This window comes from Rhinolophus sinicus, linkage group LG05 (assembly GCF_036562045.2).
Source record: "Rhinolophus sinicus isolate RSC01 linkage group LG05, ASM3656204v1, whole genome shotgun sequence".
Taxonomy (NCBI): Eukaryota; Metazoa; Chordata; class Mammalia; order Chiroptera; family Rhinolophidae; genus Rhinolophus; species Rhinolophus sinicus.
The window spans coordinates 15,517,109-15,540,186 of record NC_133755.1 but is presented as its reverse complement, the minus strand read 5'-3'; the positions used below and the strand labels follow the sequence as shown (position 1 = coordinate 15,540,186).

Genomic DNA, 23,078 nt, shown 5'->3' with positions numbered 1-23,078 from the left:
CCCCATGTTTTGATTTTTTTTATAACTTGAGGTAATGTAAGTTATTACTAAAGAGAATTTACCTTTTATCTGGATGATCTAGGGCTACAGCTCGAGGAATGATTTTTAGGGTCCCCTTTGCCGAAGGAAAACGCAATTCTGCTCTCGTCCTCTAGGTCCTGCTAGGGCTTCCTGTGACTACGAGTCAAACTCAATGTGAGCCAGAGGGTGATGCGCAGAATCAGAACCAGCAACTGGGAAATCATACTCGAAATGAATTTTTAAATTTCCCGAAGGCTATTGGAAAGTCGTGACTGGGCAGAATCTGTGGGTGTGGATTTTAAGGGTGCCTGACCAAAGGGAGCACTCCTTACATTAGGGCAAGGCCAAGGCAACGTGAGCACTCAGTAAGTAAGGTAGCTATTACTTGTAGTGTCCCTTTCGAGCAGTATTTTGTAACCTCTGGGGAAAATACATTTGCAATAACTGTCAATACGTGGTACTGTGGTTTCTTAATTATGATACAGACACTGAACAAAAATTAAAAGTTTATTGCCGATGCTTTTCTTAGACACAGAACAATTGTTGAGGGCCTTCCTTGGTCCTCACGCTGAATGATCCCCGCTGGCAGACGGCTTCCTCTGAAGCAGCCTTTGTGGTCCTCTTTTACCAGGCAAGCATCAGGGCGTGTGCTCCTTCCTGGCTCAAACCTTTTGAAGGTGACAGAAGAGAAGAGTTAAGTGTGGTGTAGGGATGAGGGGCTTACAAAGCAGCACGGGGCTTACTAAGCTGAGCTGATCCCCTGAAGCTTAGTCCTCCTGACAGCTGAGTGATTCATCTGGCAGGTAAGGTCCTCACCTAAACCTCCCGCCTCAGCCCCCCCTCACTCTATCTGGATTCAGAAATGGGCAGAGATTCAGGGATACAGACAACCCTATCACGTGTGTGATATGATTTGAGGGACCCCCCCATGGTCCTACTGTGCTAATTTACACTAGGATTGTTGTGATTTAGAAAATACTGGATTCCTTTCTCCCCTTCTCTTTTCAGGACTCTAAATCTCTATCCTTCACCTTCACTATCAGCTGATGGATGACCTCACTTCATTGAGAAAATGAAGTAAACAGAAGTAAACAATCTTCCTTCACAAAATTCACCAAGTTAGCTTCACCCGTCTGTATCCATGTACTGTGCTTCCTTCCTCTTACAATTGATAGATTGTCCTGCCCTCCATTTGAGAAATGTGAAGGGGGTAGGAAGGATGAGAGGGACAATTTGGAGTAGCGAAGTCAGAGAAGGCGTCTCTGAAGAGATGACATTTGTGCAGAGGTCTGAGTGAACTGACGGAGTGAGACATGGAGAGATCTGGGGAAAGAGTGTTCCTGGCAGAGGCAAAAGCCTGCGATGGGAGCAAGGTAGGCATGTTCAGAAAACAAGAAAAAGCCAGTGAGGCTGGAGCGTAATGAGTGAGGAGAGAAAGGCAGGAGACGAGGTATGCCCAATCGTATAGGGGGTTAGAGGCATGGTAAGGAGAGTAAAATCCAAAATGTGAGGGGAAGCCATTCGAAAGTTTTGAGTAGGGGAGAAATCTGATGTAATTAACATTTTTCAAGAATATGGCTGCTGCATGGAGAATAGATTATACAGGGGTGAGAGTGGAAGCAGGAAGACCAGTGAGGAGGCTAGTGCACTAGGCCAGGTAAGATCACAGTGGTTTGAGCTGGTAGTAGTGAGGAACCTAGGAGTGAACGCGCCGACATAGCTCATTACCTGTTAGACGTGGCAAGTGACTGAAAGCACGGAATCAAAGACGACTCCTAGATTTTTGTCCTAAAGGGTCCTGGTTGAATTATGGTCCTATTCACGGAACTAGGGGAAATTTGGAGTGAAAGCAGGTTTGGCAGGAAGAGGGGCAGAAGTGCAAAAATAAGAAATGATCCTATTTGGGGCTGGTTAAATTCAAGATACCCATAACCAATTACAATACATAAGCGGGGTTTGTAGGTTATGATTATAGAGCAATGTAAAATTTTTTCCTCACTGTCCATTTAAATCTGTTCTGTTGGGATAGTTCTTCTGCTCCACTTTACCCATTTTACTTTCCTCATTACACTTACTGTTAGGTAGGTTGGTGCAAAAGTAATTGCGGTTTTTACAATTATTTTTAACCTTTTAAACTGCAATTACTTTTGCACCAACCTAATACTAGCTCACCGGATATTATATACTTATTCATTTGTTTATTGTCTCCCCCATCAAAATGTAAGCTCCTCGAGATAAGAGCTTTATCTGCTTTGTTTAACACTGTGTCTCCAGCCCCTCAAACACTGCCTGGCTCAGAATAGACACTTGTTACATTTTGAGGATGAAAGCAAGCACGTAGGAGGGTACTAAAATATGACAGTAACAGGAGTTAAACTACAGAATAGTTTTAATGCATTTACTATGAGTGAGTAAAAAAAAAAAAGGTAGCTCCTTTATTCTTTAGGGTGGGAGTGGGGAAATGGAGAGACAGTCAAAAAGAAAATGTAAACATTGACTGTCAGAGCAACAAACCATTCCCGTATTGATTTCTAACTGGATGATAGGAGGGTGGGCCATGACTGCTCCTGGAAACCCAGGCCTTAAAGAGGCTAAACTCTGGAGCCCTGGGACACAGGGTGTGGAGAAGAGAACTGAAGGGGAGAAGTGGCACCAGGCCTGGAGGGAAGTAGGCCTAGGCTAGACCATCACATGGCCACCAAGTTTAACTGTAGTTACCTTAGGATAAGAAGTCTATTCTGTGAACACCTACTTATACTTCTATACATTTTACATTTTCAGTGTTGAGGCTTTTACTTTATTTCTTAAATTTTACAACTTTAATTTTGTATATAGTCCTTTAGAAAATTTTCTGCCTGTCGTTGCTGAATTAAGGGGAACAAAAGTTTGGGCCTGGCTTGGGTGTGACAAGTGGTGAATGATAAGTAGAGATGGTGGAGAGAGAGAAGAAGGGCTAAAGCTCAGGAGAGGGAGCTCGGTGCCCCACAGCGCACCCACTGGAGGGCACCTCCATTGTGTAGCTCCCGGAAGCAAACTTTCCATTCCCTCTGAATTAACGAAACCTGCCTCAATTTCTTCTTCTCTCTCCCTCACCTTTCTTTTTTTTTCTTTTTTTCGGGGGTGGAGGGAGGGATTATTCCACTGCCTCCTCTCTTCCTAGAAGCCTGCCACACAGAGAAGCTCCCAGCTGCTCAGATTTTGCTATCAGCCATTGCTGCCTTGGGTATTGCAAAATGGGACTCCCCCAGCTCTCACCGCATTCTGATCCTCATTCCATTCTTCCTCTTGGTCAGGGTTCAAGGAAGAAAAGTGCCCTCCAGAGTTGGCCTCCTTGGGACTTGGATTCTTTCCCTCCTGATAACACAGAGGTTCTTTTTCCAGAAAGCATGACCCCTTGTTTCTATAGGGAGGAACCAGAAAGGAAAGTGTTCTCATAATGATCAACTCAATTGTAGCATTTAATTTTTTATTTAAATCTGATGAGTTCTACGTGAATTTGCATATTCCTATGAAAAAGAAACCCAAGTAAATGGCATTACCTCGCTCCAATAATATTTTCATCTGAACTCTCTTTGCTGCTTAATCAGCTGAGTAAGGGTCCTTCAGAGGAAATGACCCCTCACAGAGTTGTCCCTGTGCCTCCCCTGGGCAGGTCTAACTCTGCCAAAGACAAATATGCCTTCTTCATCCCTGATCCATAATTGGGATGCTTCCCTCATTCATGGAAGAGAATCTAATCTTCTTCTTCCTTCCCCCAGGGGGAGTTCATAGACTTAAGCCTTTAGTCTAAAATTTAAGCTATAGGTACTTCAACAGTGCAGTATTCTTTATGTCTGGGTCTCACTCTGCTAGGAGAGGTTATTTGAGGACAAAACCCCTCCTTTTATACCACATATAGAAATTAAATAGGATTATCCTAAAACCTGACCCAAACAGCTTAGTCCGAGACCATGGCAGTTAGGGATTGTAGGAATTTACTCTTTTGGAACCTAGTATACAAGAATGATCTGAACCATTCCATCTTTTAAGGCTTCAGCTACCAAGTGAATAGGGCTTAGTTTCAGTACTTCCTATTAGCTCTCAATTTCAGCTTCCAATGCAAAAAGCAGCAAATTGTTAAACCACACCTCATGCACACGGAGAAGCCCACAATAGCCAGCTCCATCGCCAACAGTCATCTGTTTCTACTTTAAATCACTAAGTTCCTCATGAGGCAATTAGTATAGTTCTCTCTGCTGGCCAGGCCAGCATCAAGCATCTTGAAAAGCCCTCCACCTTCTGCCACACTGTATTAAGTCATCAAATTCTGAACCTATACAGAGAAAGGAAAGGGAAACCACTGCAGCTTACTTTGGGGCTTTTTAGGAAAAGAGAATTGTAGGCCAGCTTCTAAACATCATACAAGCTCATTTTTCTTCTGCCTTACTTGGTTCTTCTTTTATTATTATCAATGGCTTTACTGAAACATAATTTACACACCAGAAAATTCACCCATTTTAAGTGTCCACACCAATGATTTTTAGTATATTTACAGAGTTATGCAACCATCACCACAATCTAATTTTAGACCATTTCTATCAGTCCAAAAACGTCATGCTCATTTACAGTCAGACATTCTCCATTCCCAGCCCCAGCCCTAGGCAACTGTTAATCTGCTTCCTGTGTCTATAGATTTGCCTTTTCTGACATTTCATGTAAATTGAATCATACAACAGTCTTTTGTGATTGTCTTCCTTCACTGAGTATAATAGTTTTAAAGTCCATCCATGTTGTATAGTATGTATGAGTACTTCTTCTCCTTTTAATTGCCAAATAGTATTCCATATATAAATATACAACATTTTATTTATCCATTCACCAGTTGATGAACATTTGGGTCGTTTCCACTTTGGGGCTATTGTGAATAATGCTGCTGTGAGCATTCACTCAGCTACAAGTCTTCTTTATGTGGACATGTTTCCATTTATCTTGGGTAGAAACCTAGGAGTTGAATTGCTGGGTCACATGGTAATTTAATGTTTTAGATTTTGAGAAACTGCCAAAGTGTTTTCCAAATTTACTGCATCATTTTACATTCCCTCCAGCAAAATCTGAGGGATCCCATTACTTTTAATCAGATAGTTAGCAAGTTACACACCTTTAACAAGTGCTGTACCTATGTAGAGAAATCTCTTACTCTTAATTCCATAACCAGTTCATTGAGATGACTCCTCATGTTGCACACACAGTAGTATGTACCACTTCTCTGCTTATAACTTCTCTTCACTCTGGGTACAATACTGTAACAGCTACTGCCCACCAAAACTAGTCCAAGATGCCATTTTTACTGCTCCAATTAAAATCTCACCTTTAATATGAGTTGTTAACAACTTTTTCCTATGTCTGTGCTTGTTGTTTCTAAATATGTTAGCTATTCATTCTTTAAAACCAGAGCTGAGGACAGTTGCCGCCTCCCCCAGACACAAGGGTGGGAGATGCGTCATTCCCCAAGAGTCTTTCATATGCCTCGGCACTAACTCCAGCAATTTAAAAGGATGACAAAGGGTGGAAACACAGCCAAACATCTTAAATAAAAGAAGAGCAAAGCTATAGAACAGCAGGCTTACTTGTAAATAACTGCTTTTTCTTCTTCCTGGGATTCCAGAAGATGAGGAGCTCTTGCCGAGGGTTTCAAATCAAAACTACTAACATTAAAATTCACTTTCACTTTTAACCTTTAACAAGATAACATGTGTGAGGATGTTTTGAAAACAATACTAGCTTACAGTCTTCCAGAGATTATTCTATAGTGACATGTATGTATATTGTCCAACATACCATTACTTCAAACTTGTATGCATTTTGGGGGGTGTAAGTTGCTGAAACCATGCTGGATATTGGTTTACTGCTTACTAAGAACTTAGACTCAGTCAGCTAGGCAGTTTAAAGCACTCCTTACCCACTGGGAGTGTGTCCGCTAATGTAAACAGAAGACATAGAGACTGTGCCATTTACAAGCATAAATATAAAATGTGTTTCCAAGAGAGAGCCCACACACGCCATTTCCCAATCTCTCTTGCCATAAGGTGCCAGACAGGTGCCTTGAGATGCTTCTAGTCTTGCCGCCACTCAAAAGTAGATTTGAGGGGCGATACTGGCCCTCTGAGGGGCATCCATTTTGCTGGCACAGATTACAGCAGAGCTGGTATGGTTCTGAGGCCAACAGCTGGAGCAGCACCTTCCTGATTCTGCAGCTTCCTGATCACAGCAGAAACAACACATCCCTCTGCCAACCAGTTCTGCACATGAGTTTGGGAGTTACTCCTGAAACTCAGCTCTGTTTCTTAAGACCTCCTAATGATTCTGTTAGCAGTATAAATCCTCAAAAACTGAATCCTTTCCAAGTGTGGATTCAGTTGTCTGAAACCAAGAGCCCTGGCCATTCTTCTAACTAACATACTCAGTACACCTGGCATGTAAATGGTCACACACAGAATTCATGGAAAGGATCAGTCTGATCCTAACTTAATCAAAATGAGTTTTCCTAGAAAATGTGGATTTTGAAATATGTTTTGAGTAACAGAAAAGTGGGTATAGCAAACATTTATATTAGTGTACAAAGCTTTATTAATGACGAAAGGGCTTCCTGTGTTCATGTATCAGTCAAAAATTACAAGACGTGCCCAAAAAAGCAAGATAAAATAACCTCAAATATCTGGCATTCAATCAAAAATTATAAGACATGCAAAAAAAGGCAAGACAGAATAACCCACTGTTAAGATATACAGCAATCAACAGAACCAGATTCAGAAATGACCCTAATGTTGGAACTATCCTATAGAGAATTTAAAATAACTATGATTAATATATTAAACAATCTAATGGGAAGGTGAACAACATGTATAAATAGATAGAGAATTTCAGGGGAAATGAAAAACTGTAAAAAATCAAATGGAAATTACTAGAAATAAAAATCATCACATCAGAGGTGAAGAATTCCTCTGATAGGCTCTTCGGTATATGGGACACAGCTGAGAAAAGACTCAGTGAACTTAAATATAGGTCAGTAGAAATTGTCCAATTGAAATATACCAGGAGAAAAAAAGTTGTTTTTTTTTTAAAGTAAGAGGTATGTGGCCATGGGACAATATTGGATTGTCTAACTTACATATAATTGGGGTCTCAGAACTAAACACAAAGAATGGGGCATAAGAAATATTTGAAGTGACAGTGGCCTAGAATTTCCCAAAAAATAATGAAAGACATCAAACCACAGATAGAAGAAATCTCAGAGAACCTAAGTAGAATAAACAGAAAGAAAAGGAAAAACATACCTACACCCATCATAGTCAAGCTAATGAAAACCCAAGACAAAGAGAAAATCTTGAAAGTACCCAAGAAAAAGAAAATGACATACTGAAGAACAAAGACGAGAACGACAGTATATTTCTCATGGAAAACAAATTTTAAAAAGAATCATAACTATGACAAAAATGTCTCAAAAATTTTTCCAATTACAACAGGTTCCATAATTTTTATAATATTAAACATTACCTGCTCCTTTTACAAAATTCACTTTCTATATAGTTTGTAGGCAGTTTAAGCCACTCATTTGGAGTTATAAAGTGCCTTGCACTAGAAATTCTTGGGAATCTGGAATACAGTTTGGCTTTCTCAATCTCTTTAAATTCTTTCATTGTATATATTTTGCCTGCAAGAAGACCAGTAACCTAAATTAGCACACTGAAATGCAATTCCCATCGCTCTTGGGTTATGAAATCACATAACAATTAGAAACTAAGTACCAGTCTCACACTGAAGGAGAATTCTTTTTTCATCATCTTGGTCATATTGTGCCTTTTTCAAAGGGTCACGAAGCGGTGGGATGGTAACCTACAAGAAAAGCACTTCTTTGAGGACTGGGTTTCAGGTGTTTTTCAGTCAATCCTAAATATCCATTTATGGTTCTTATGCCAGAAGGATAAAAAATACAGTATCTACAAACTAATGTCAGTCTAACCACCATATATTTAACCATAACAGAGATAGGGGCACTCCAATACATCTCTTATCAAGGCCCTCCAGCTGTGGTTAGCTCTTGTTTTAATAGCCCCTTCAGATCATTGTGGATATTCTTCGTAGATACTATACCCAAACTCCACAAGTGGTAGTTTCTTAAAGGTTAGTTCTCATGTAGAATCTGAAACTATATCAATAAATTATTCAAACTCTGCTGCATTAAAAACCATTGGTCTAACCTGAACTTTGAATGGATCTTTCATCCATGTCATAAATTATTTGTTAGGAAAAAATCGGATCACGGAGTTATGTGACATCTTCCAAATGTTAATACATTTCATTATATAGTAATCACATTCATTAATATTATTTCCAATGTCATCAGTAAAGTGTTTCAGTACTGGGATGCTTTCACAGTCATGATAGTACATATGATTTTTCCAAAATTCAAATTTTTTTCTTAAAAGCTCACATTTTGTCATTGGCAACAAATATTGTCAGTTGTTTTTCTTGAAGTGACAGCCTCATTTTGTTAATTTTCCAGAAAACGTCTGCCAAATACCCAAGATTTAACAACCATAGTTTTGTAAGTCATTCTTTCAAGTAAAAACGGTGTTCTATGAAAAAAAATCAGCCAGTTCAGCTCACAGTTCAAACAATCGTACTGTATTTCAGTATGCAGCAGCAGTGTTCTTTGCATACTTTCCATTCATCACACAGAGTATTAAAAAGATGTGTCTTCAAGGAGCAAGAATTAATAAAATTAATAAGTTTTACTACTTGATCAAAGATATTAAGTGAAATTGAATTATTTTTTATTTATTTTTTATTGTGAGTGCATGGCAGTAAGGAATAGAATAACTATTTGGTAACACTGACTTAAGTTCTTCTAAGTCACCAGCAGTTTTATGTCCCATTGCTTTTGCACCATCAGAGCAGATGTCAACACATGAAAAAGGCAAGTAATATTTGGCCCTGTTATGAAAAGATTTGGCCTAATTGGCCCTGTACAAGGTTTTGGGGCTCCCACAGGTCTATGTACTTCACTTTGAGAACTGCTGCTATAACCTCAGTGTGCACAGCTTACCTTAAGAGGTCACGTCTCAGCTTCATTTAGAAAGCCAGCATGGTAAAAGAACAGAATGGAATTTTGGTTCAAAAAGATCTGGTTTCAAGTCCCAATAGTGCACCTTACTAGTGTTACTAGTTAGCATATGTAAGGTTCTCAGTTTAACTCTCACCTATAAAAATAAGGACAATAGCACATACACATACCCCAATTTGGGGGTGAGGGTAGGGACCTGCTTTGCATGCAAATACCAGCAGTTTAAAATGTCTATGACTCAAGCAAGATAGGTTTTTTTGTTTTATTTGGTGTAATATCCACTGCTAGCAAAAATGTGGGGAAAAATGGACTCTGGTCGGGGTGCAAATTTATACCACCATTCTGGAGAACAATTTGGCAATATGAATCAAAGTCATGCATAACCTTTAACTCAGCAATTCTACTTCTAGCAACCTACCCTAAGGAAAAAAAATAAGAAATAGTTACAGGGATGTTCATCACAATGTCACTTACAACAGCAAGAGGTCAAAAGCAATCCAGATGTTCAAAATACGGAGTATGTAAAAAAAGAAAAAATGATTTAGCAAGTTACCATATATGGTGAGAAACATCTATATTCTGCTATTTACAGCTGTGTGGCCTTGGACAAGTAACTTAACCTATCTGTGCCTCACTTGCCTCATCTGTAAATTGCCTGATATGGTTGCAGTGAAGATGAAATGAAATGAAAAAAAAAAAAAAAAGGAAGAAGAAAAGAAAAACTCCTAACATTTGGTTAAGCCCTCAGTTCAAGTTAGCTGCTATTAATAACAGAATACCATGCAATGATTAAAATTATATATTTAAATCTGTTGACAAAGAAAGAAGGAAATCATAAACTATTGAGGGGAAAAAAGCAGACTAAAACCTAATGTATGGTATAAGCCCATTCTTGTAAAATAAAAATGTGTGTACAGGTCTGACAGTTAAGTTCGCAAACTTGTTGCAACGATGTTGCTAACCTTTTTTGGTGTCAGAGAGATTATTCATTATGAATTTGTACCAAGTGAACAAAGAGTTAACCAAGTTTACTATTTGGAAGTGCTAAAAAGGCTGCATGAAAAAGTTAGATGACCTAAACTTTTCGCCAACAATTCATGGCTCTTGCATCACGACAATGCACCAGCTCATATGGCACTGTCTGTGAGGGAGTTTTTAGCCAGTAAACAAATAACTGTATTGGAACACCCTTATCTGGCCCCCAATGACTTCTTTCTTTACCAGAAGATAAAGGAAATATTGAAAGAAAGACATTTTGATGACATTCAGGACATCAAGGGTAATATGACGACAGCTCTGATGGCCATTCCAGAAAGAGTTCCAAAATTGCTTTGAAGGGTGGACAAGGCGCTGGCGTCAGGTCATAGCTTCCCAAGGGGAGTGCTTCATGATATTCAGCAATGAGGTATGTAGCACTTTTTCTAGGATGAGTTCGTGAACTTAATTGGCAGACCTCATATTATCCAATTATACAATATTTTCAGATTTTACAGAGGTTTAATTTACTTTGGACTTTGGCTTTTTTGTTCCTTTTCTACAATATGGAGATAGGAACCTCTTCTTAGGATGCTACTACATTCTTAGGGAATCACTAAAGGGTGTCTCATATATTAGGGCTGCTATAAAAAATCAACTACATAATACCAAAATTAAAATAAGAAATCTATCCTACCTTCAGAAAATTCAGGTCCTCTTTACTCGTATAAAAAGGATCATATTCTTTTGGATCATAATGTTCTATAAATACATTTCCCTATAGGAAGGAAATAAACCACACATAAGAACAAGAGGTGAGCAATTAATTTTGAGCACAATAGGACTTGTCAAACACACGGTTCCATTCTTGTACTTCAAAATGGCATCAGTGTCAAATGCAAAAGGAAAGGGAAGGGAAGACCAAATTTGAAGTTAAATTTAATGTATCCAAGTAATAAATACATAGTGATAGAAGGAATCTACTTAAAATTTGCAAGATTTTAATAAAAAGTGTTGAAAAACTGAAAGATTTGGGAATTTGTTTTTAAATGCTTACTGTTCAAACATCTCAGAGCTCTTTAAAATGCTAGGAGAACAGAAATATTTTATAGCTTTGTAAATAATCAAGTTCTGGAACAAATTTGTGTGTGTGTGTGTGTGTGTGTGTGTGTGTGTGTGTGTTCTGAACCTAGAGTCCAAATTGTTTTAATTGGCATATACAATTAAGTTACATGGGAACAACAAAGAAGAATGATTCTAATGTATACATTTGAATCCAGACATAACCCTCCTCCCTCCATCTTTTCCACAAGCCCTGGATTTAAGAATAGTATATGCTATAACTGAGTGTAGATTACACATACATAGAGTGGGGAAGGGCAGGCCTTTTGGATCATTATAAATAAAGATGACCATAGTTTTTAAGCCAGCTAAAAAAAGTATCAAATGATCTCTTAGTACCTTTTTATTTACATATTTTATAAAACTATCTGATTCCTCTTGTCTCCTTTTTTCAATCTTCTTATGTGAACAAACTTTTTCTATAATTTTCTTCTGGAGAGGATCTGCCACACGGTCAACCCATCTTTTATATAACATCTCTTTTCTTCTTGTATTTAAGAATTCATTTTGTTGTAAATACTTATCTAGATCCTAGTAAACAGTGATAGAAAAGACATATTATCTTAATGCTTTCTTATTCTAAATTTTAAACTGCATTTATATTCCTAAAAATAACCACAAAGACATTCATTAATTCAGTTGACTTGGCTTCTACTGTGTGACACACACTCTACTGGAAACAAGGAATACATGGATAAATTAGACAACGTGCCTGCTCTCCCTGGTGAGACAGACTACAGAACAAATCTACAAAACAATGGGGGGAGGGACAACATAGCAAGTTTTATATATATATATATATATGTAAAAGAATTAAAAATGGGCTCAAACAGATACCTACTGCAGCATTGTTCACAATAGCCAAAAAGCGGAATGGAAGCAACTCAAGTGTCCATCAACAGATGAATGTATAAACAAAATGTGGCATATACAATGGAATAATACACAGCTATAAAAAGGAACGAAGTTCTGATACATTCTATAACATGGATAAACCTTGAAAACAATATGCTAAGTGAAATTAGACAGACATAAAAGGACAGATATTGTAGAATTCCACTATATAAAATATCTGTAATAGGCAAGTTCATAGAGACAGAAAGTAAATTAGAGGTTACCAGAGGCTTGGGGAGGGAAGAATGGGGAGTTATTGCTCAATGAGTATGAAGTTTCAGTTGGGGTGATGAAAAAGTTTTGGAAATAGGTAGTGGTTACGGTTGCACAGATCCATCTATTTGGAAATAGCAGTGATGGTTGTACAACATGTAAATGTAATTAATGTCACTGAATTGTACACTTAAAATGGTTAAAAATAGTAAATTTTGTTATATATACTTTACCACAATGGAAACATGGTTAAATTTTTAAAACTTCCCAAAGTGGGAGACCTTTCAGATGTGCCTTAAAGAATGAAGAGTTACCTAGGAAAAGAAAGGACGACTGAATGTGGAAGAATATTCTGTAGGGGGGAAAGGAGACAAAAACAGAGACGGAAGTGTAGCACAACCTGGCCCAAGTGGCAAGTAGCCTGCAAAGAAAATGCCTGATTTAGGCTATAAACTAAATCAACAAAACTCATCCACCTTTCATCTAGCAAATGAACTCAAGTAATTATTAGGATCAACAACATAAAATTCAAAATAACAGAAGAAAAACAAAAAACCCTGAGAGATTCCTTCTTTGTGGAGATTATCCCTCTATCTTCAGGTCATAGCACACTTCACTCAATCTCAATAAATAGCTCCTTTCCTTTTTAAACAACTCTAAAATAACTCTTTAAAAAAACAGGTTACCCACTCCAGTGTTTAATATACTTCACATGGACATTTGTCTTGTCTTATAATTAAACCCATCCTGCTACAGTTAAGCCTTGTTCTTACCTAGATATACCTGAGTAATAATTGGTCACTGTGTTCCAATAACAGCTCTTAAAGCTGTTAAGAATACACAGTGACTCCATCGAAGGCCCACTAAGATGAAGGAACAAGTGAAAAGGGAAAACTCTTATAGGGTATCCGTGAAAGAATCTCCACAAAGTATAGAAAGAGAGGAAGTCAATTAAAGCAATCTCAGAGACCTCTTAAGGTTAATCCTAGGGGCTAATGAGTGTTTTTAAGTCTATTTTCTATATTTTCTAAAGTTTTTATAATGACTATGCACTATATCTAAAATGGAAAAAATTAATTTTTAATTGACATATTCTATAGTCAATTCTTACCTTAATTACATAATGTTCTCTATATAATATTGATTTAGTAGCTGTATCAATATCTTCATAAGCTAATTCCTAAAATGACAGAATGAAAATTTGAAAATCAAATCTTAAAAAATCAAATTATTAACGCTATCTTGACTCATATTTTATGTGACAGAAATATCCCTGGAAAGTTCTCTGTAAATCCAGTTTTTATACCTAAAATCATATCATAAAATATTTTTTAAAGTATATTTGAATCATTTTTCTTTAAGCTACAAATCCTTCTAGGGCAAAAAATAACTCAGATCAAACATTTTGAGTCCCGACAATGACACATGACTTGCCCAGAGTCACATCGTTAGTAGAACACATCTTTTTTTCAGATCCTGTAAAATTCTTTAAGCTTTTATGGGTTAAAATAGAAGGAGGCCTCTATTTGAATTCATTTAGTTGTTAGTGAACTCTATTTGAACTCATTTTGTCATTATAGTTATCAAATATTAATATTTATATACAAGTCACACTTTCAGATTTTAAAACAACACAATCTTCAGGAAATAGTTAATAACATTAATTTTGTTTCTATTTTCATAATCTTTCACAATTAATATCTGCCAGAAAATACAAAACATTGCTACAATACATGTGAATATAATGTCACTGAATTATACACTTAAAAGTGGTTAAAAATAGTGTTATACTATATACAAGGTGTGATCAAACAATACAGTGAATGTTTAAATTTTTAAAAATACATTACTGTAAAAGACACATTACCATTTATCCGCCTCAAAATACTCCCCCCTCGCTTGGAACACACTTATCCCAATTCATTTTCTATGTTCTTTCTGCCTCACAGAGTTGCTATCCTGGGAAATCTGTTATTCTCAAAACCATAATGGATACTGAATTAATATTCTAGACAAAAATATAAAAATCAACAATCTGAAGACACTAGAGACTGACCAAAAGCAGGGAGAAACTAAAAGGTAGTCAACATGTGGAAAAAAGAAAACAGCACTGGGTAAGTTTTCAGTTTTTTATGGACTTTTAACTAAGTGCAGGCCTCAGGGCTAAAGAAGTTGGCTCAAACTCAGAAACATGCAGTTTAACAAATTCAAGAATTAGAAGACAGAGTTCAGGGTAACCATAGGAGCTGGGAAGTGAGAGAAGAAATACCTGAAAGAAGAAAGCCATAAAGGGGGATGCCACCAATTCTGAAAATAAAAATCTGACCAAATCTCTGGCAGATCCTTGAATTATGTATGTACAAGGCAGACTCCGTGCAGCTCATTTAAAGCTAAAAAAGACTAAACAATGATTTCATCTGCTGTCAAGTACAGGAGGGACAGAGTTTAGGGTTTGAGGTCAGCCAAGTTAACTGCCTGCTAAAACAAAAGCTCAATATTCTTTAGAAGAATATAACAGAATCCAGACCCTTTATAATGTATCATTCATAATATCCAAAATATAGTCTAGATTACTAGACACACAAAGAAATAGGAAAATGTGACCCAACTTAAGAGAAAGGCAATCATAGGAAACCAACTCTGAGACAGCCCATATATTGGAATTAGCAGACAAGGATTTTTAGGTCAACTATTATAGCTATGCTTAAGAAGTGAAAGGGAATATGCTCCTAATGAATGGATAGAAAATAATCAGCAGAGAAATATAGACTATAAAAAAGATCCAAGTGGAAAATACAGTTCTTAAATTTAATAAACTTCAGTGGGCTTAGTAGCAGATTGGAGATTTCTTAAAAAGAGTCAGTGAACTTGAACACAGATTATTAGAAACTATCCAATCTGAAAAACAGAAAAAAGATTGGAACAGATAACGAACAGAGCTGCAGTGATTTATGAGACAACAACAAAAGGTACAACATTTGGGTAACTGGAGTCCCAGAAGTGACAAAAGAAAGGAGCAGAAAAAACTGAAGAAACAATGGTTGGGGTGGTAACTGCTATTTTCAGACAAGATAGAGTAACAGGGAACAGATTTACCCTCCCACCTTTAAAAAGAAAAGAAATGAAACATTAGTTTTCAAGACGTTGGACATCAGGCAACGAAGGACAGTGGACCCCAAGAAATAGAAGGTAAAGTGAGCCCAATAATAGCTCAGTTCAGTACCTGGAAAGATGGGCACAGAGATGGGTATCAGGTAGAACCTAGCTGTCTCCCTGAAATGTGAGGGAAGCTAGGAGTCTGGGCAGCTATATTTCATAGGGCAGAGTACCAGGAAAGATACACAAAGAAAGAGCTTTGCGGATCAGTAGAGGGTTAGATGTATAGAGGGTCCCCCTGGATTCCTCAGCTGAATGCTGAACACTATATGCATGTGGAGAAACTACCCAAAGAAATGCTGGGCCAAGAAGCACATGAAAGGATTAGGGGGAACAATCCCTAGAGGTCACACAGCCCCAGGAGTTACTCCTCTTAACATCAGCCATAGTGAAAAACCCCATGGTTCACAAAGCATAGAGTTGAGTATTTGGAGGGATTTTCTATAAGTAGTGGAGCAAAATTAGCCATACACTATATACCATATGCTCCTGCCTAACACGGTTGGAGGCAATACCTGAAAGAACCAAATTATGACCAAGTAACTTAACTGTATCCCAGAACCAAGCTCAAGAATATTTATGGGAAATCAGAAACATCCAACACTCAACAAAGTAAAATTCACAATTTCTGGCATCCAATAAAAAAAAAAAAGCACCAGGCCTACAAAGAAGCAGAAAAATTGACCAATAATTTATAGGAAAAGCAATCAAAACTGACCCAGAAATAACATAGGTGATATATTCATTAGAGCAGAACATTAGAATAATTATTATACCTGTAGTTCATAAGTTCAGGAAGCTAGAGGAAACAGAAGATATTTTGAGACAGGGAAAAATATAAGACCCAAATAAAATTTCTTGGGATGAAAATTACAATGTCTGAGATGAAAAATACACCAGACAGGCTTATCGGCAGATTTGACATTACAGATTAGTAAACTTAAAAATCATACCAATAGAAGCTGTCCAAAATGAAATGCAGGGGGGAAAGAGTCTGAAAAAAAAAATGAACAGAGTGTCAGTGGGCTGTGGGATGATTTCAGGCTCTTACACTGTAGACACATAATTGTATTTCCCCAATTGGGGGGAATCGAAAAAATATTTGAAGAAGTAATGGCTGAAATTTTTTCCAAATTTGTTGGGAACTATAAGCCCACAGATGTAAGCGGTTCAATGACATCCAAGCAGTGGCAAAATTGGAATCCTCACACATTGGTGATGAGAATGCAAAAATGGTACAGCCACTGTAGGAAATAGGTAGGCAGTTCCTCAGAAAGTTAATCATTACCGTATGACCTACCAATTCCATTCCTAGGTTCTCTACCCAAGAGGGTGGAAAACATGTTCACACAAAAACTTATACGCAAATGTTCATAGCAGCATTATTCATAATGGCCCAAAACTAGAAACAATCCAAATGCCCATCCACTGATGAATGCATAAATAAAATGTGGTATATCCATATAAGGGAATATTATTTGGCCAGAATAAGGAACAAAATACTGATAATGCGCTACAACGTGGATGAACCTTGAAAACACTCTGCTAAGTGAAGGAAACTGGTCACAAAGGACCACATACTGTATGATTCTATTTGTATAAAATGTCCAGAATAGACAAATCTGAGAGAAAGTAGTTTAATGGTTGCCAGAGGTCAGGGGGAAAAGGAAATGGAGAGTGACAGCAACAGGGTATGAGTTTTATTTTTTTATAGGGTGATGAAAATGTTCTGGAATTAGCTAGTGGTGATGGTTGCACCACATTGTAACTATACTGAAAACCACTGAATTGTACACCTAAGTAGAATAGTGCATTTTATGACATGTGAATTATGTCTCAATAATAAAACTTTGACAATAACAGCTGAATTTAAAAATCAACAAAATAGTTAAATAAATACTTCACTAACATATATAATTGGCAAGTAAGATATGAAAAGATGCTCAACATCATTAGTCATTTGGAAAATGCAAATTAAAACCACAGTGAGATGCCATTATACATCTTTCAGAATATCTCAAATTAAAAAGCTTGCGTGCGTGCACACACGCAACTACCAAACGTTGGCTAGAATGTAAAATAACTGGAATTCTCATACACAGTGGAAATGTAAAATAATACAATCACTTTGGAAAACAGTTTGGCAATTTCATAGAGAGTTAAATTCATTTACCATATGACCTACCATTCCACAACTAGATATTTACTCAGGAGACATGAAAGCATATGTCCATACAAAGACGTGTACATGAATGTTCCTAAAAGCTTTAATTGTAACACCTCCAAACTGCAAACAACCCAAATGTCTATCAACAGATGGACAAACTGGGTTATATAGCATTCAGCAAAAAAAAGGAATGAAGTATTATATATGCAAAATAATTATGCTGAGTGAAAGACACCAGACAAGAGGAATACATACTGTAAAATTACATTTATATAACAGTTTTTAAATGCAAAATGAACTTTAGTGACAGAAAGCAAATCAGTGATTGCCTTGGGGGTAGGCAGGGAGGGGGATATTACCAAGGGATACAATGAGGAAACTTTGGGAGTATTGAATATGTTCATTATCTTGATTGTGGTGATGGTTTAATGCATGAATACATATGTGAAAATTTAAATACATGTACGCTTTAAATATATGCAGCTTATTGTATGTATATCAATTATACCTTAATAAAGCTGTTTAGAAAAAAGGAAATTACCATCTTAAAAAAACACAACATGTATAAATTTGGGTGACTTTGCAACTGAAGCAGTGCTTCAAGAGAAACTTTGTTACAGTCTACCTTAAGAAGGCAGAAAATGAAGAGCAAACACAAAGTTAGTAAAATCAAGGGAATAGTAAAGAGCAGAATGGAGTAGAAAACATAGAAACATATATTTAGTGCAAGCTACTTCTCAATGCAACTACCCAAGTATAAACTTCAAAATGCCATACTATTGTACCTCTATAAAAGAAAGTGGCTGTGGTTCCAACCATTCTTTTGAGCTCTTGAGCTTGGGAAGTTTGTCAGTTATCAGATCATCATTGTCTAAATTTTTCATTGTGATCACAAATAACAGAGCACCTAGAAAAACTAAAAAAGTTAGTTTATTTAGTAATGAGAATTCATAATCATCTTATTTTCTCTTCTTTTTAATTAGTAATCAATACTTTGTGACCCTGAACTGATGTCGAACGGATTCTGAACATTAGCCACCCACACTTGCCCTAACAAGAGGCCTTCACCATAGCTTCTGCTAAAGTCATCAGAACCAGCCTCCTTTAAGCAGGTAGGTTCTGTCTGCACTGCCTCGCATCGCCTTGCAATTCCAGGCTTCCCACGTCCTTCCACAACATAACCCATTGAAGTCTGTGCGTTCTCAGCCTGGCCCCTAGGAGTCACAGTGCCGCAGTTTTCTGATTGATGGCGAACGGGGAGTTGCGATGTTATGGCTACTGAAGTCCACACAGGCAGAGCTGCTTAGAGAAACGGGGAGCCCCATCCCTTAAGGACCGTATCTGTCATTAAGGGCTTGCTCCGTTGTAGACCTACAGCACCCAGGACCGCGTACCTTCCCTCCCACCCTGGCCCTGTCAGGAAGATGCGCGCGGCCTCCGTCGGGTCTGGCAAGAAGGTTTCAGGCCGCGCAGCAAGCACCTCAGCTCCCCTCCCAAGACTGGCAGAGCCTTCGTCTCCCCTGCACCACGCGGGGGTCCGTCTGACGGCCCACGGCCCGGGAGGCGTCGGCTGCAGCAGGAGAGTGACCCCTAGGCCTGTGGCATCAGCTCGCGCCCGTCGCCTCGGAACGTGAGAACGTTTCGCGTCCAGTGTCTAGGGACGCAGGGCCCCTGTGGCCCCTCCGCCGCTGCAAAGACAACGAGTCCGCGCGGCGCCGCGACGGGCGGAGGACTCCGAATTCCGCGAGGCGGCTGGCCCCGGAGACCCGGCCGCTGCGCTCCCACGGCCGCGTCAGGCAGAGAGGGAACCTGGCAGCCTGCAGTGTGGACGCGGGTTGTCTGGTCCAGGGTCGCGAAGCCGGTCGTTGCGCTTCCCGGTGATGGACAACTGTCGCAGCCAATAGTTGGCACTTCACCTTTCCGTCCCGCCTTTCTCCGCGTCCGTTGACGGCTGGTTGGCACAACAGCCCCTGGTGGATCGTTGGGCTCCTGGCCGGAGAGCTTGGTGGCTTCCGCTCCCACCTGGCCCACCGCGCTCCCCCCAACCTGTGCCTGCTGTGCGTCTCCCCAGCCAACAGGACTGGTATTGGCCCCCACTCCATCGCCCTCGGAATCCCCACCCTCAGCCCCCGCCGTGGGCCAAACTACCGTGAAGTGCGTGCAGGAAAGGGACGCCTGCCTTCAGTATCCCTTGGAAGGACGAGCATTTGTGGAGCTTAGCCTGATGAGGACAGTCCAAAAAGACCTGGTGATTTGTGCAGAAAATGTCGCTTCAAGTGCCTTACAAGTGTTTTTAGTCCCCTAGGGTGTTGATCCGTGTCCTGATGCTGGTCAGCGGGAAGGGAATGTGAGGACTCATGCCCAGCATATCATAGCCTTTCCGTAGTTCAGTGGTCTCCATCCCTGCGGGCTCTTGTTTTTTCTTAATCCCAAATGGTTCTGGTGCAAACCATTGACATAGCTTTAAAAAAAAATAGTTGTGATTTGACAAACTCACTTCGTAGCCCGCTCTGTGTGAACTGTGATTTTCTATGATTCTATTTTCCTCGTGGAGTATTAGTCCACATTAGGTGATGGGCCACCACTTTTCATCTTTTCAAAGTATACAGGCTGATACTAACACTGTCCAAAGTATCTTAGGGGATCTCTCTTCACAGGCCTTTTAAAAGTGAGCCAGAGCGGATCCTTTCAAGCTGCAGCCTTTTTCAGAGCTGAGGGAGCATGAGCCATTTGCAGAACTTACTGTTAGATACCCTCCTGGGAACGAAGCATGTGGACAGTGCAGCCCTCATCAAACTCCAGGAGCGCAGCCTGTGTGTAGCCTCACCAGGATTTAATGTAAGAAAAAATAAGTTTGGGCATATAATTTTAAAGAAAAAACAAATTTGAGCATAAGAGTTTTAAACTGTTTCTGTAAAGAGCCATAGTAAATACAAGTATTTTAGGTTTCCAGGCCATATGGTTTGTGTCACAACCACATAACTAGTCTCCAGTTGTAATGGCGGAGCAGCCATAGACTATACATGAAAGAATGGGTATGAGTATGGTCCAATAAAACTTTATTTATGAACACTGAAGTTTGAATTTTACGTAATTTTTACACATCACAAAATATTATTTTGATTTCCCCCCCAACTACTTAAAAATATAAAAACCATTCTTAGCTTGCAGGCCTATGGAAATTGACAGTGGGCCAAATATGGCTGGCCTGCCACAGTTTGCTAACTTCTAGCCTATTTAACCTCTGCAGGTCATGCCCAGTGACGTCAAAACACTTGTGAATGGATATGCCAAGAACCCTTTGCAAGCCAGGAGAGAAGGACTGTATTTCAAGGAGCAGGACTACAAATGTGTCCGGGCAGATGATTATTCTCTTTATGCTAAGAATGTGAGTAACGAAGATTTGAAAACAGCTGGGTGAAAACCTTTAGAAAAGAATTTGACTTCAATTCTGTGTGTCTCTTTTGATCCTATCTATGAAACAGACTAAGCCCACTATTGCAATAGCAATGTTTGAGACAGCAATCCAGTGCCAGGAAAGCATATGCAAAAGAAAGGACTCACAAAGCCTGGTTTTGAGAAATGTTCATTCTAGAATCTAAACCTTGCCTGAACTGTCTCTCTCTCTCGCAGTCCATCCTTCATATTCTATATCCTCCTTAAAAAAAAAAAAAGATGATATCACTCTGTGCTTAAACCTCTCCCGATTCTCTCTGTTGCCTATGAGTAATTAAGGTGAAATTCACATTTACGGGGTGCCCTAATTATGGATTAGGCACACTTCGTCCACATTACAAACTAAGTGCTCATTTTACAGATGTGGAAAGTGAGGACAAACAAGGTTAGATAACTCTTCTATAGTCATGCAGCAGAAAATGGAGATGCTGGGATTCAAGCCCAGAGCTGTCCAATTCCAAAAAGTATTACTTTTCCATTACATCAGTTGTTCTCATTGAGATAGGGGTATATTACAGTCAATTGGGAAACTTTTTCAAACTATACATGCTGCTAATACAACAGTCTGAAATTTTTTAGGAAAGACAACACTACAATTAATGGAAAAGAGTGGAGAGTCCAAAAACAAATATATGACTATATGGAAGTCAGGAAATAGTGAAAAGTATGGCTAGAGGGTAACTGCTAGTCCTGCTATTAGGACCAAGAGAGGGCAATCTATTTTATTCTTATCCAGGAAAACACTGGTGTGGTTGTTGTGAAGACCCAGCTGTATCTTCTGGTGGCAACTTACACTGAGGGCATGTGTCCTAGTATCTGTGTGGAAGCCACAGAGAAGCTGGGTAAGTTTGTCTCCCATTGCATGTCTTGGTTCCCTATGGTAGAGTCTTTTGACTGCAAGTGACAGAGACCCAACTCAGATCAGCTAGGATATAAAGGAGGAATTGATTGGAAGGATACTGCGGTTACTCGCATAACCAGTGGAAGGATGGAGTCCAGCTGAGCCCCTGGGAAAAGGGGTTCCAGGACTGGAACACTGCTAGAACTCTTCTGTGGTCTCCTTCTAAGACGGCCAGGGTTGTTCTGTCCCATTGTGAACTGTGTCCTTTCCTGGCTGGTATCATGGCCAAGCCTCGCATTCTACCTCTTCATTTCTTTTAGGACCCTGATTTGACAAGTCTTGGATCATATGGTTTACCTTTATATCATTCACCTGCGTGGAGGGAGGGAGAAGGTGGCAACAGGTTAAAAAAAATAAACAACACAAAACCAGAGCTGTAGCTGCTGAGGGAGACTTTTACAGAAAAAGAAATTACTGTGAGCCAGGCCACCAGCTTGTTGGTGTCTACTGTATTCCGTTTCCATGCCTATACATTTTTGAGTAAACATCTAATATGGAATTGAGAAATTATGAGAGTTGAGCTTAAAATAAATTGCATTTGTTTTTAGATTTTTAACCTAAATTTAAGTTTCTAACAATTTTTTTTTGGAGTTGCTTGACATTCCTTTGAAATAGTAGGAGCTTCTACTTCTACTAGTAAGGAAATAGCAATTCCTTCGTTCTTTCAACAAATACTCAGTGATGATATACCATGTGCACTGCACTATCCTAATAAACTAGGAAATCAAAGCTTGTCAAGATACAGTCTCTGCCTTCCAGGCCTCTACACATGCTGTCCTATCTTCCTGAAATATTTTCCCTTTCTGTTCCTGCCCCTTCACATGCAGTTGGCAAATTCCTAATAACCACTGAAGACCCGAGTCAGATCTTGGGCATCTCTCCACTGAGCTGTGTATTTCATGCATACCTTTATTATTCCCACCATCATAATTCTTTCTTTACCTAGACTGTGAGCCCCTAGAATGCAAGAATTGTGTTGTAATCGTTCTCCTATCTCCTGTATCTAAGATGGGTATCTACTGTCAAGTAGGCAATTAATATTTGCACATGCTTGATGAACAAATAAATGA

General features: G+C 38.9%; 2 protein-coding genes across 4 annotated transcripts; one reads left to right on the top strand and one right to left on the bottom strand.

The window, feature by feature from the left end:
* Positions 1 to 555: 555 nt before the first annotated feature.
* FAM228B (family with sequence similarity 228 member B) lies at positions 556 to 19,227 on the bottom strand. Of its 2 annotated transcripts, XM_019712729.2 has the most exons (10): positions 19,132 to 19,227; positions 18,437 to 18,567; positions 13,440 to 13,508; positions 11,561 to 11,752; positions 10,797 to 10,877; positions 7,806 to 7,893; positions 7,555 to 7,711; positions 5,628 to 5,735; positions 3,277 to 3,421; positions 556 to 689 (listed from the first exon to the last, which is right to left on the bottom strand). In XM_019712729.2, exons 2-10 carry the CDS (start codon positions 18,533 to 18,535, stop codon positions 684 to 686), a joined length of 945 nt encoding a protein of 314 aa, XP_019568288.2. In that variant the 5' UTR covers positions 18,536 to 18,567; positions 19,132 to 19,227; the 3' UTR covers positions 556 to 683. The 2 variants fall into 2 exon arrangements, with proteins under 2 accessions (XP_019568288.2, XP_074187856.1); XM_074331755.1 differs by lacking the exon at positions 19,132 to 19,227 and having other exon boundaries at positions 16,438 to 18,639.
* On the top strand, positions 18,645 to 22,605 carry PFN4 (profilin family member 4). 2 transcript variants are annotated; one of them, XM_074331757.1, is made up of 4 exons: positions 18,645 to 18,763; positions 20,309 to 20,489; positions 20,902 to 21,039; positions 21,844 to 22,605. In XM_074331757.1, exons 2-4 carry the CDS (start codon positions 20,373 to 20,375, stop codon positions 22,009 to 22,011), a joined length of 423 nt encoding a protein of 140 aa, XP_074187858.1. In that variant the 5' UTR covers positions 18,645 to 18,763; positions 20,309 to 20,372; the 3' UTR covers positions 22,012 to 22,605. The 2 variants fall into 2 exon arrangements, with proteins under 2 accessions (XP_074187858.1, XP_074187859.1); XM_074331758.1 differs by lacking the exon at positions 18,645 to 18,763 and adding an exon at positions 19,622 to 19,734.
* Positions 22,606 to 23,078: the final 473 nt, after the last annotated feature.

What these genes read in the sequence shown, in the direction of transcription:
- FAM228B (XM_074331755.1), bottom strand. Translation starts at nt 16,548, where the DNA reads ATGTGTCTACAGTGTAAGAGCCTGAAATCATCCCACAGCCCACTGACA. An exon ending in GAGAACATTATGTAATTAAG is followed by an intron (nt 11,753 to 13,439) that starts GTAAGAATTGAC and finishes ACTGTTTACTAG; the next exon opens with GATCTAGATAAGTATTTACA. An exon ending in TCTCCTTCAGTGTGAGACTG is followed by an intron (nt 7,712 to 7,805) that starts GTACTTAGTTTC and finishes GTCTTCTTGCAG; the next exon opens with GCAAAATATATACAATGAAA.
- PFN4 (XM_074331757.1), top strand. Translation starts at nt 20,373, where the DNA reads ATGAGCCATTTGCAGAACTTACTGTTAGATACCCTCCTGGGAACGAAG. An exon ending in TAGCCTCACCAGGATTTAAT is followed by an intron (nt 20,490 to 20,901) that starts GTAAGAAAAAAT and finishes TAACCTCTGCAG; the next exon opens with GTCATGCCCAGTGACGTCAA. An exon ending in ATTCTCTTTATGCTAAGAAT is followed by an intron (nt 21,040 to 21,843) that starts GTGAGTAACGAA and finishes ATTCTTATCCAG; the next exon opens with GAAAACACTGGTGTGGTTGT.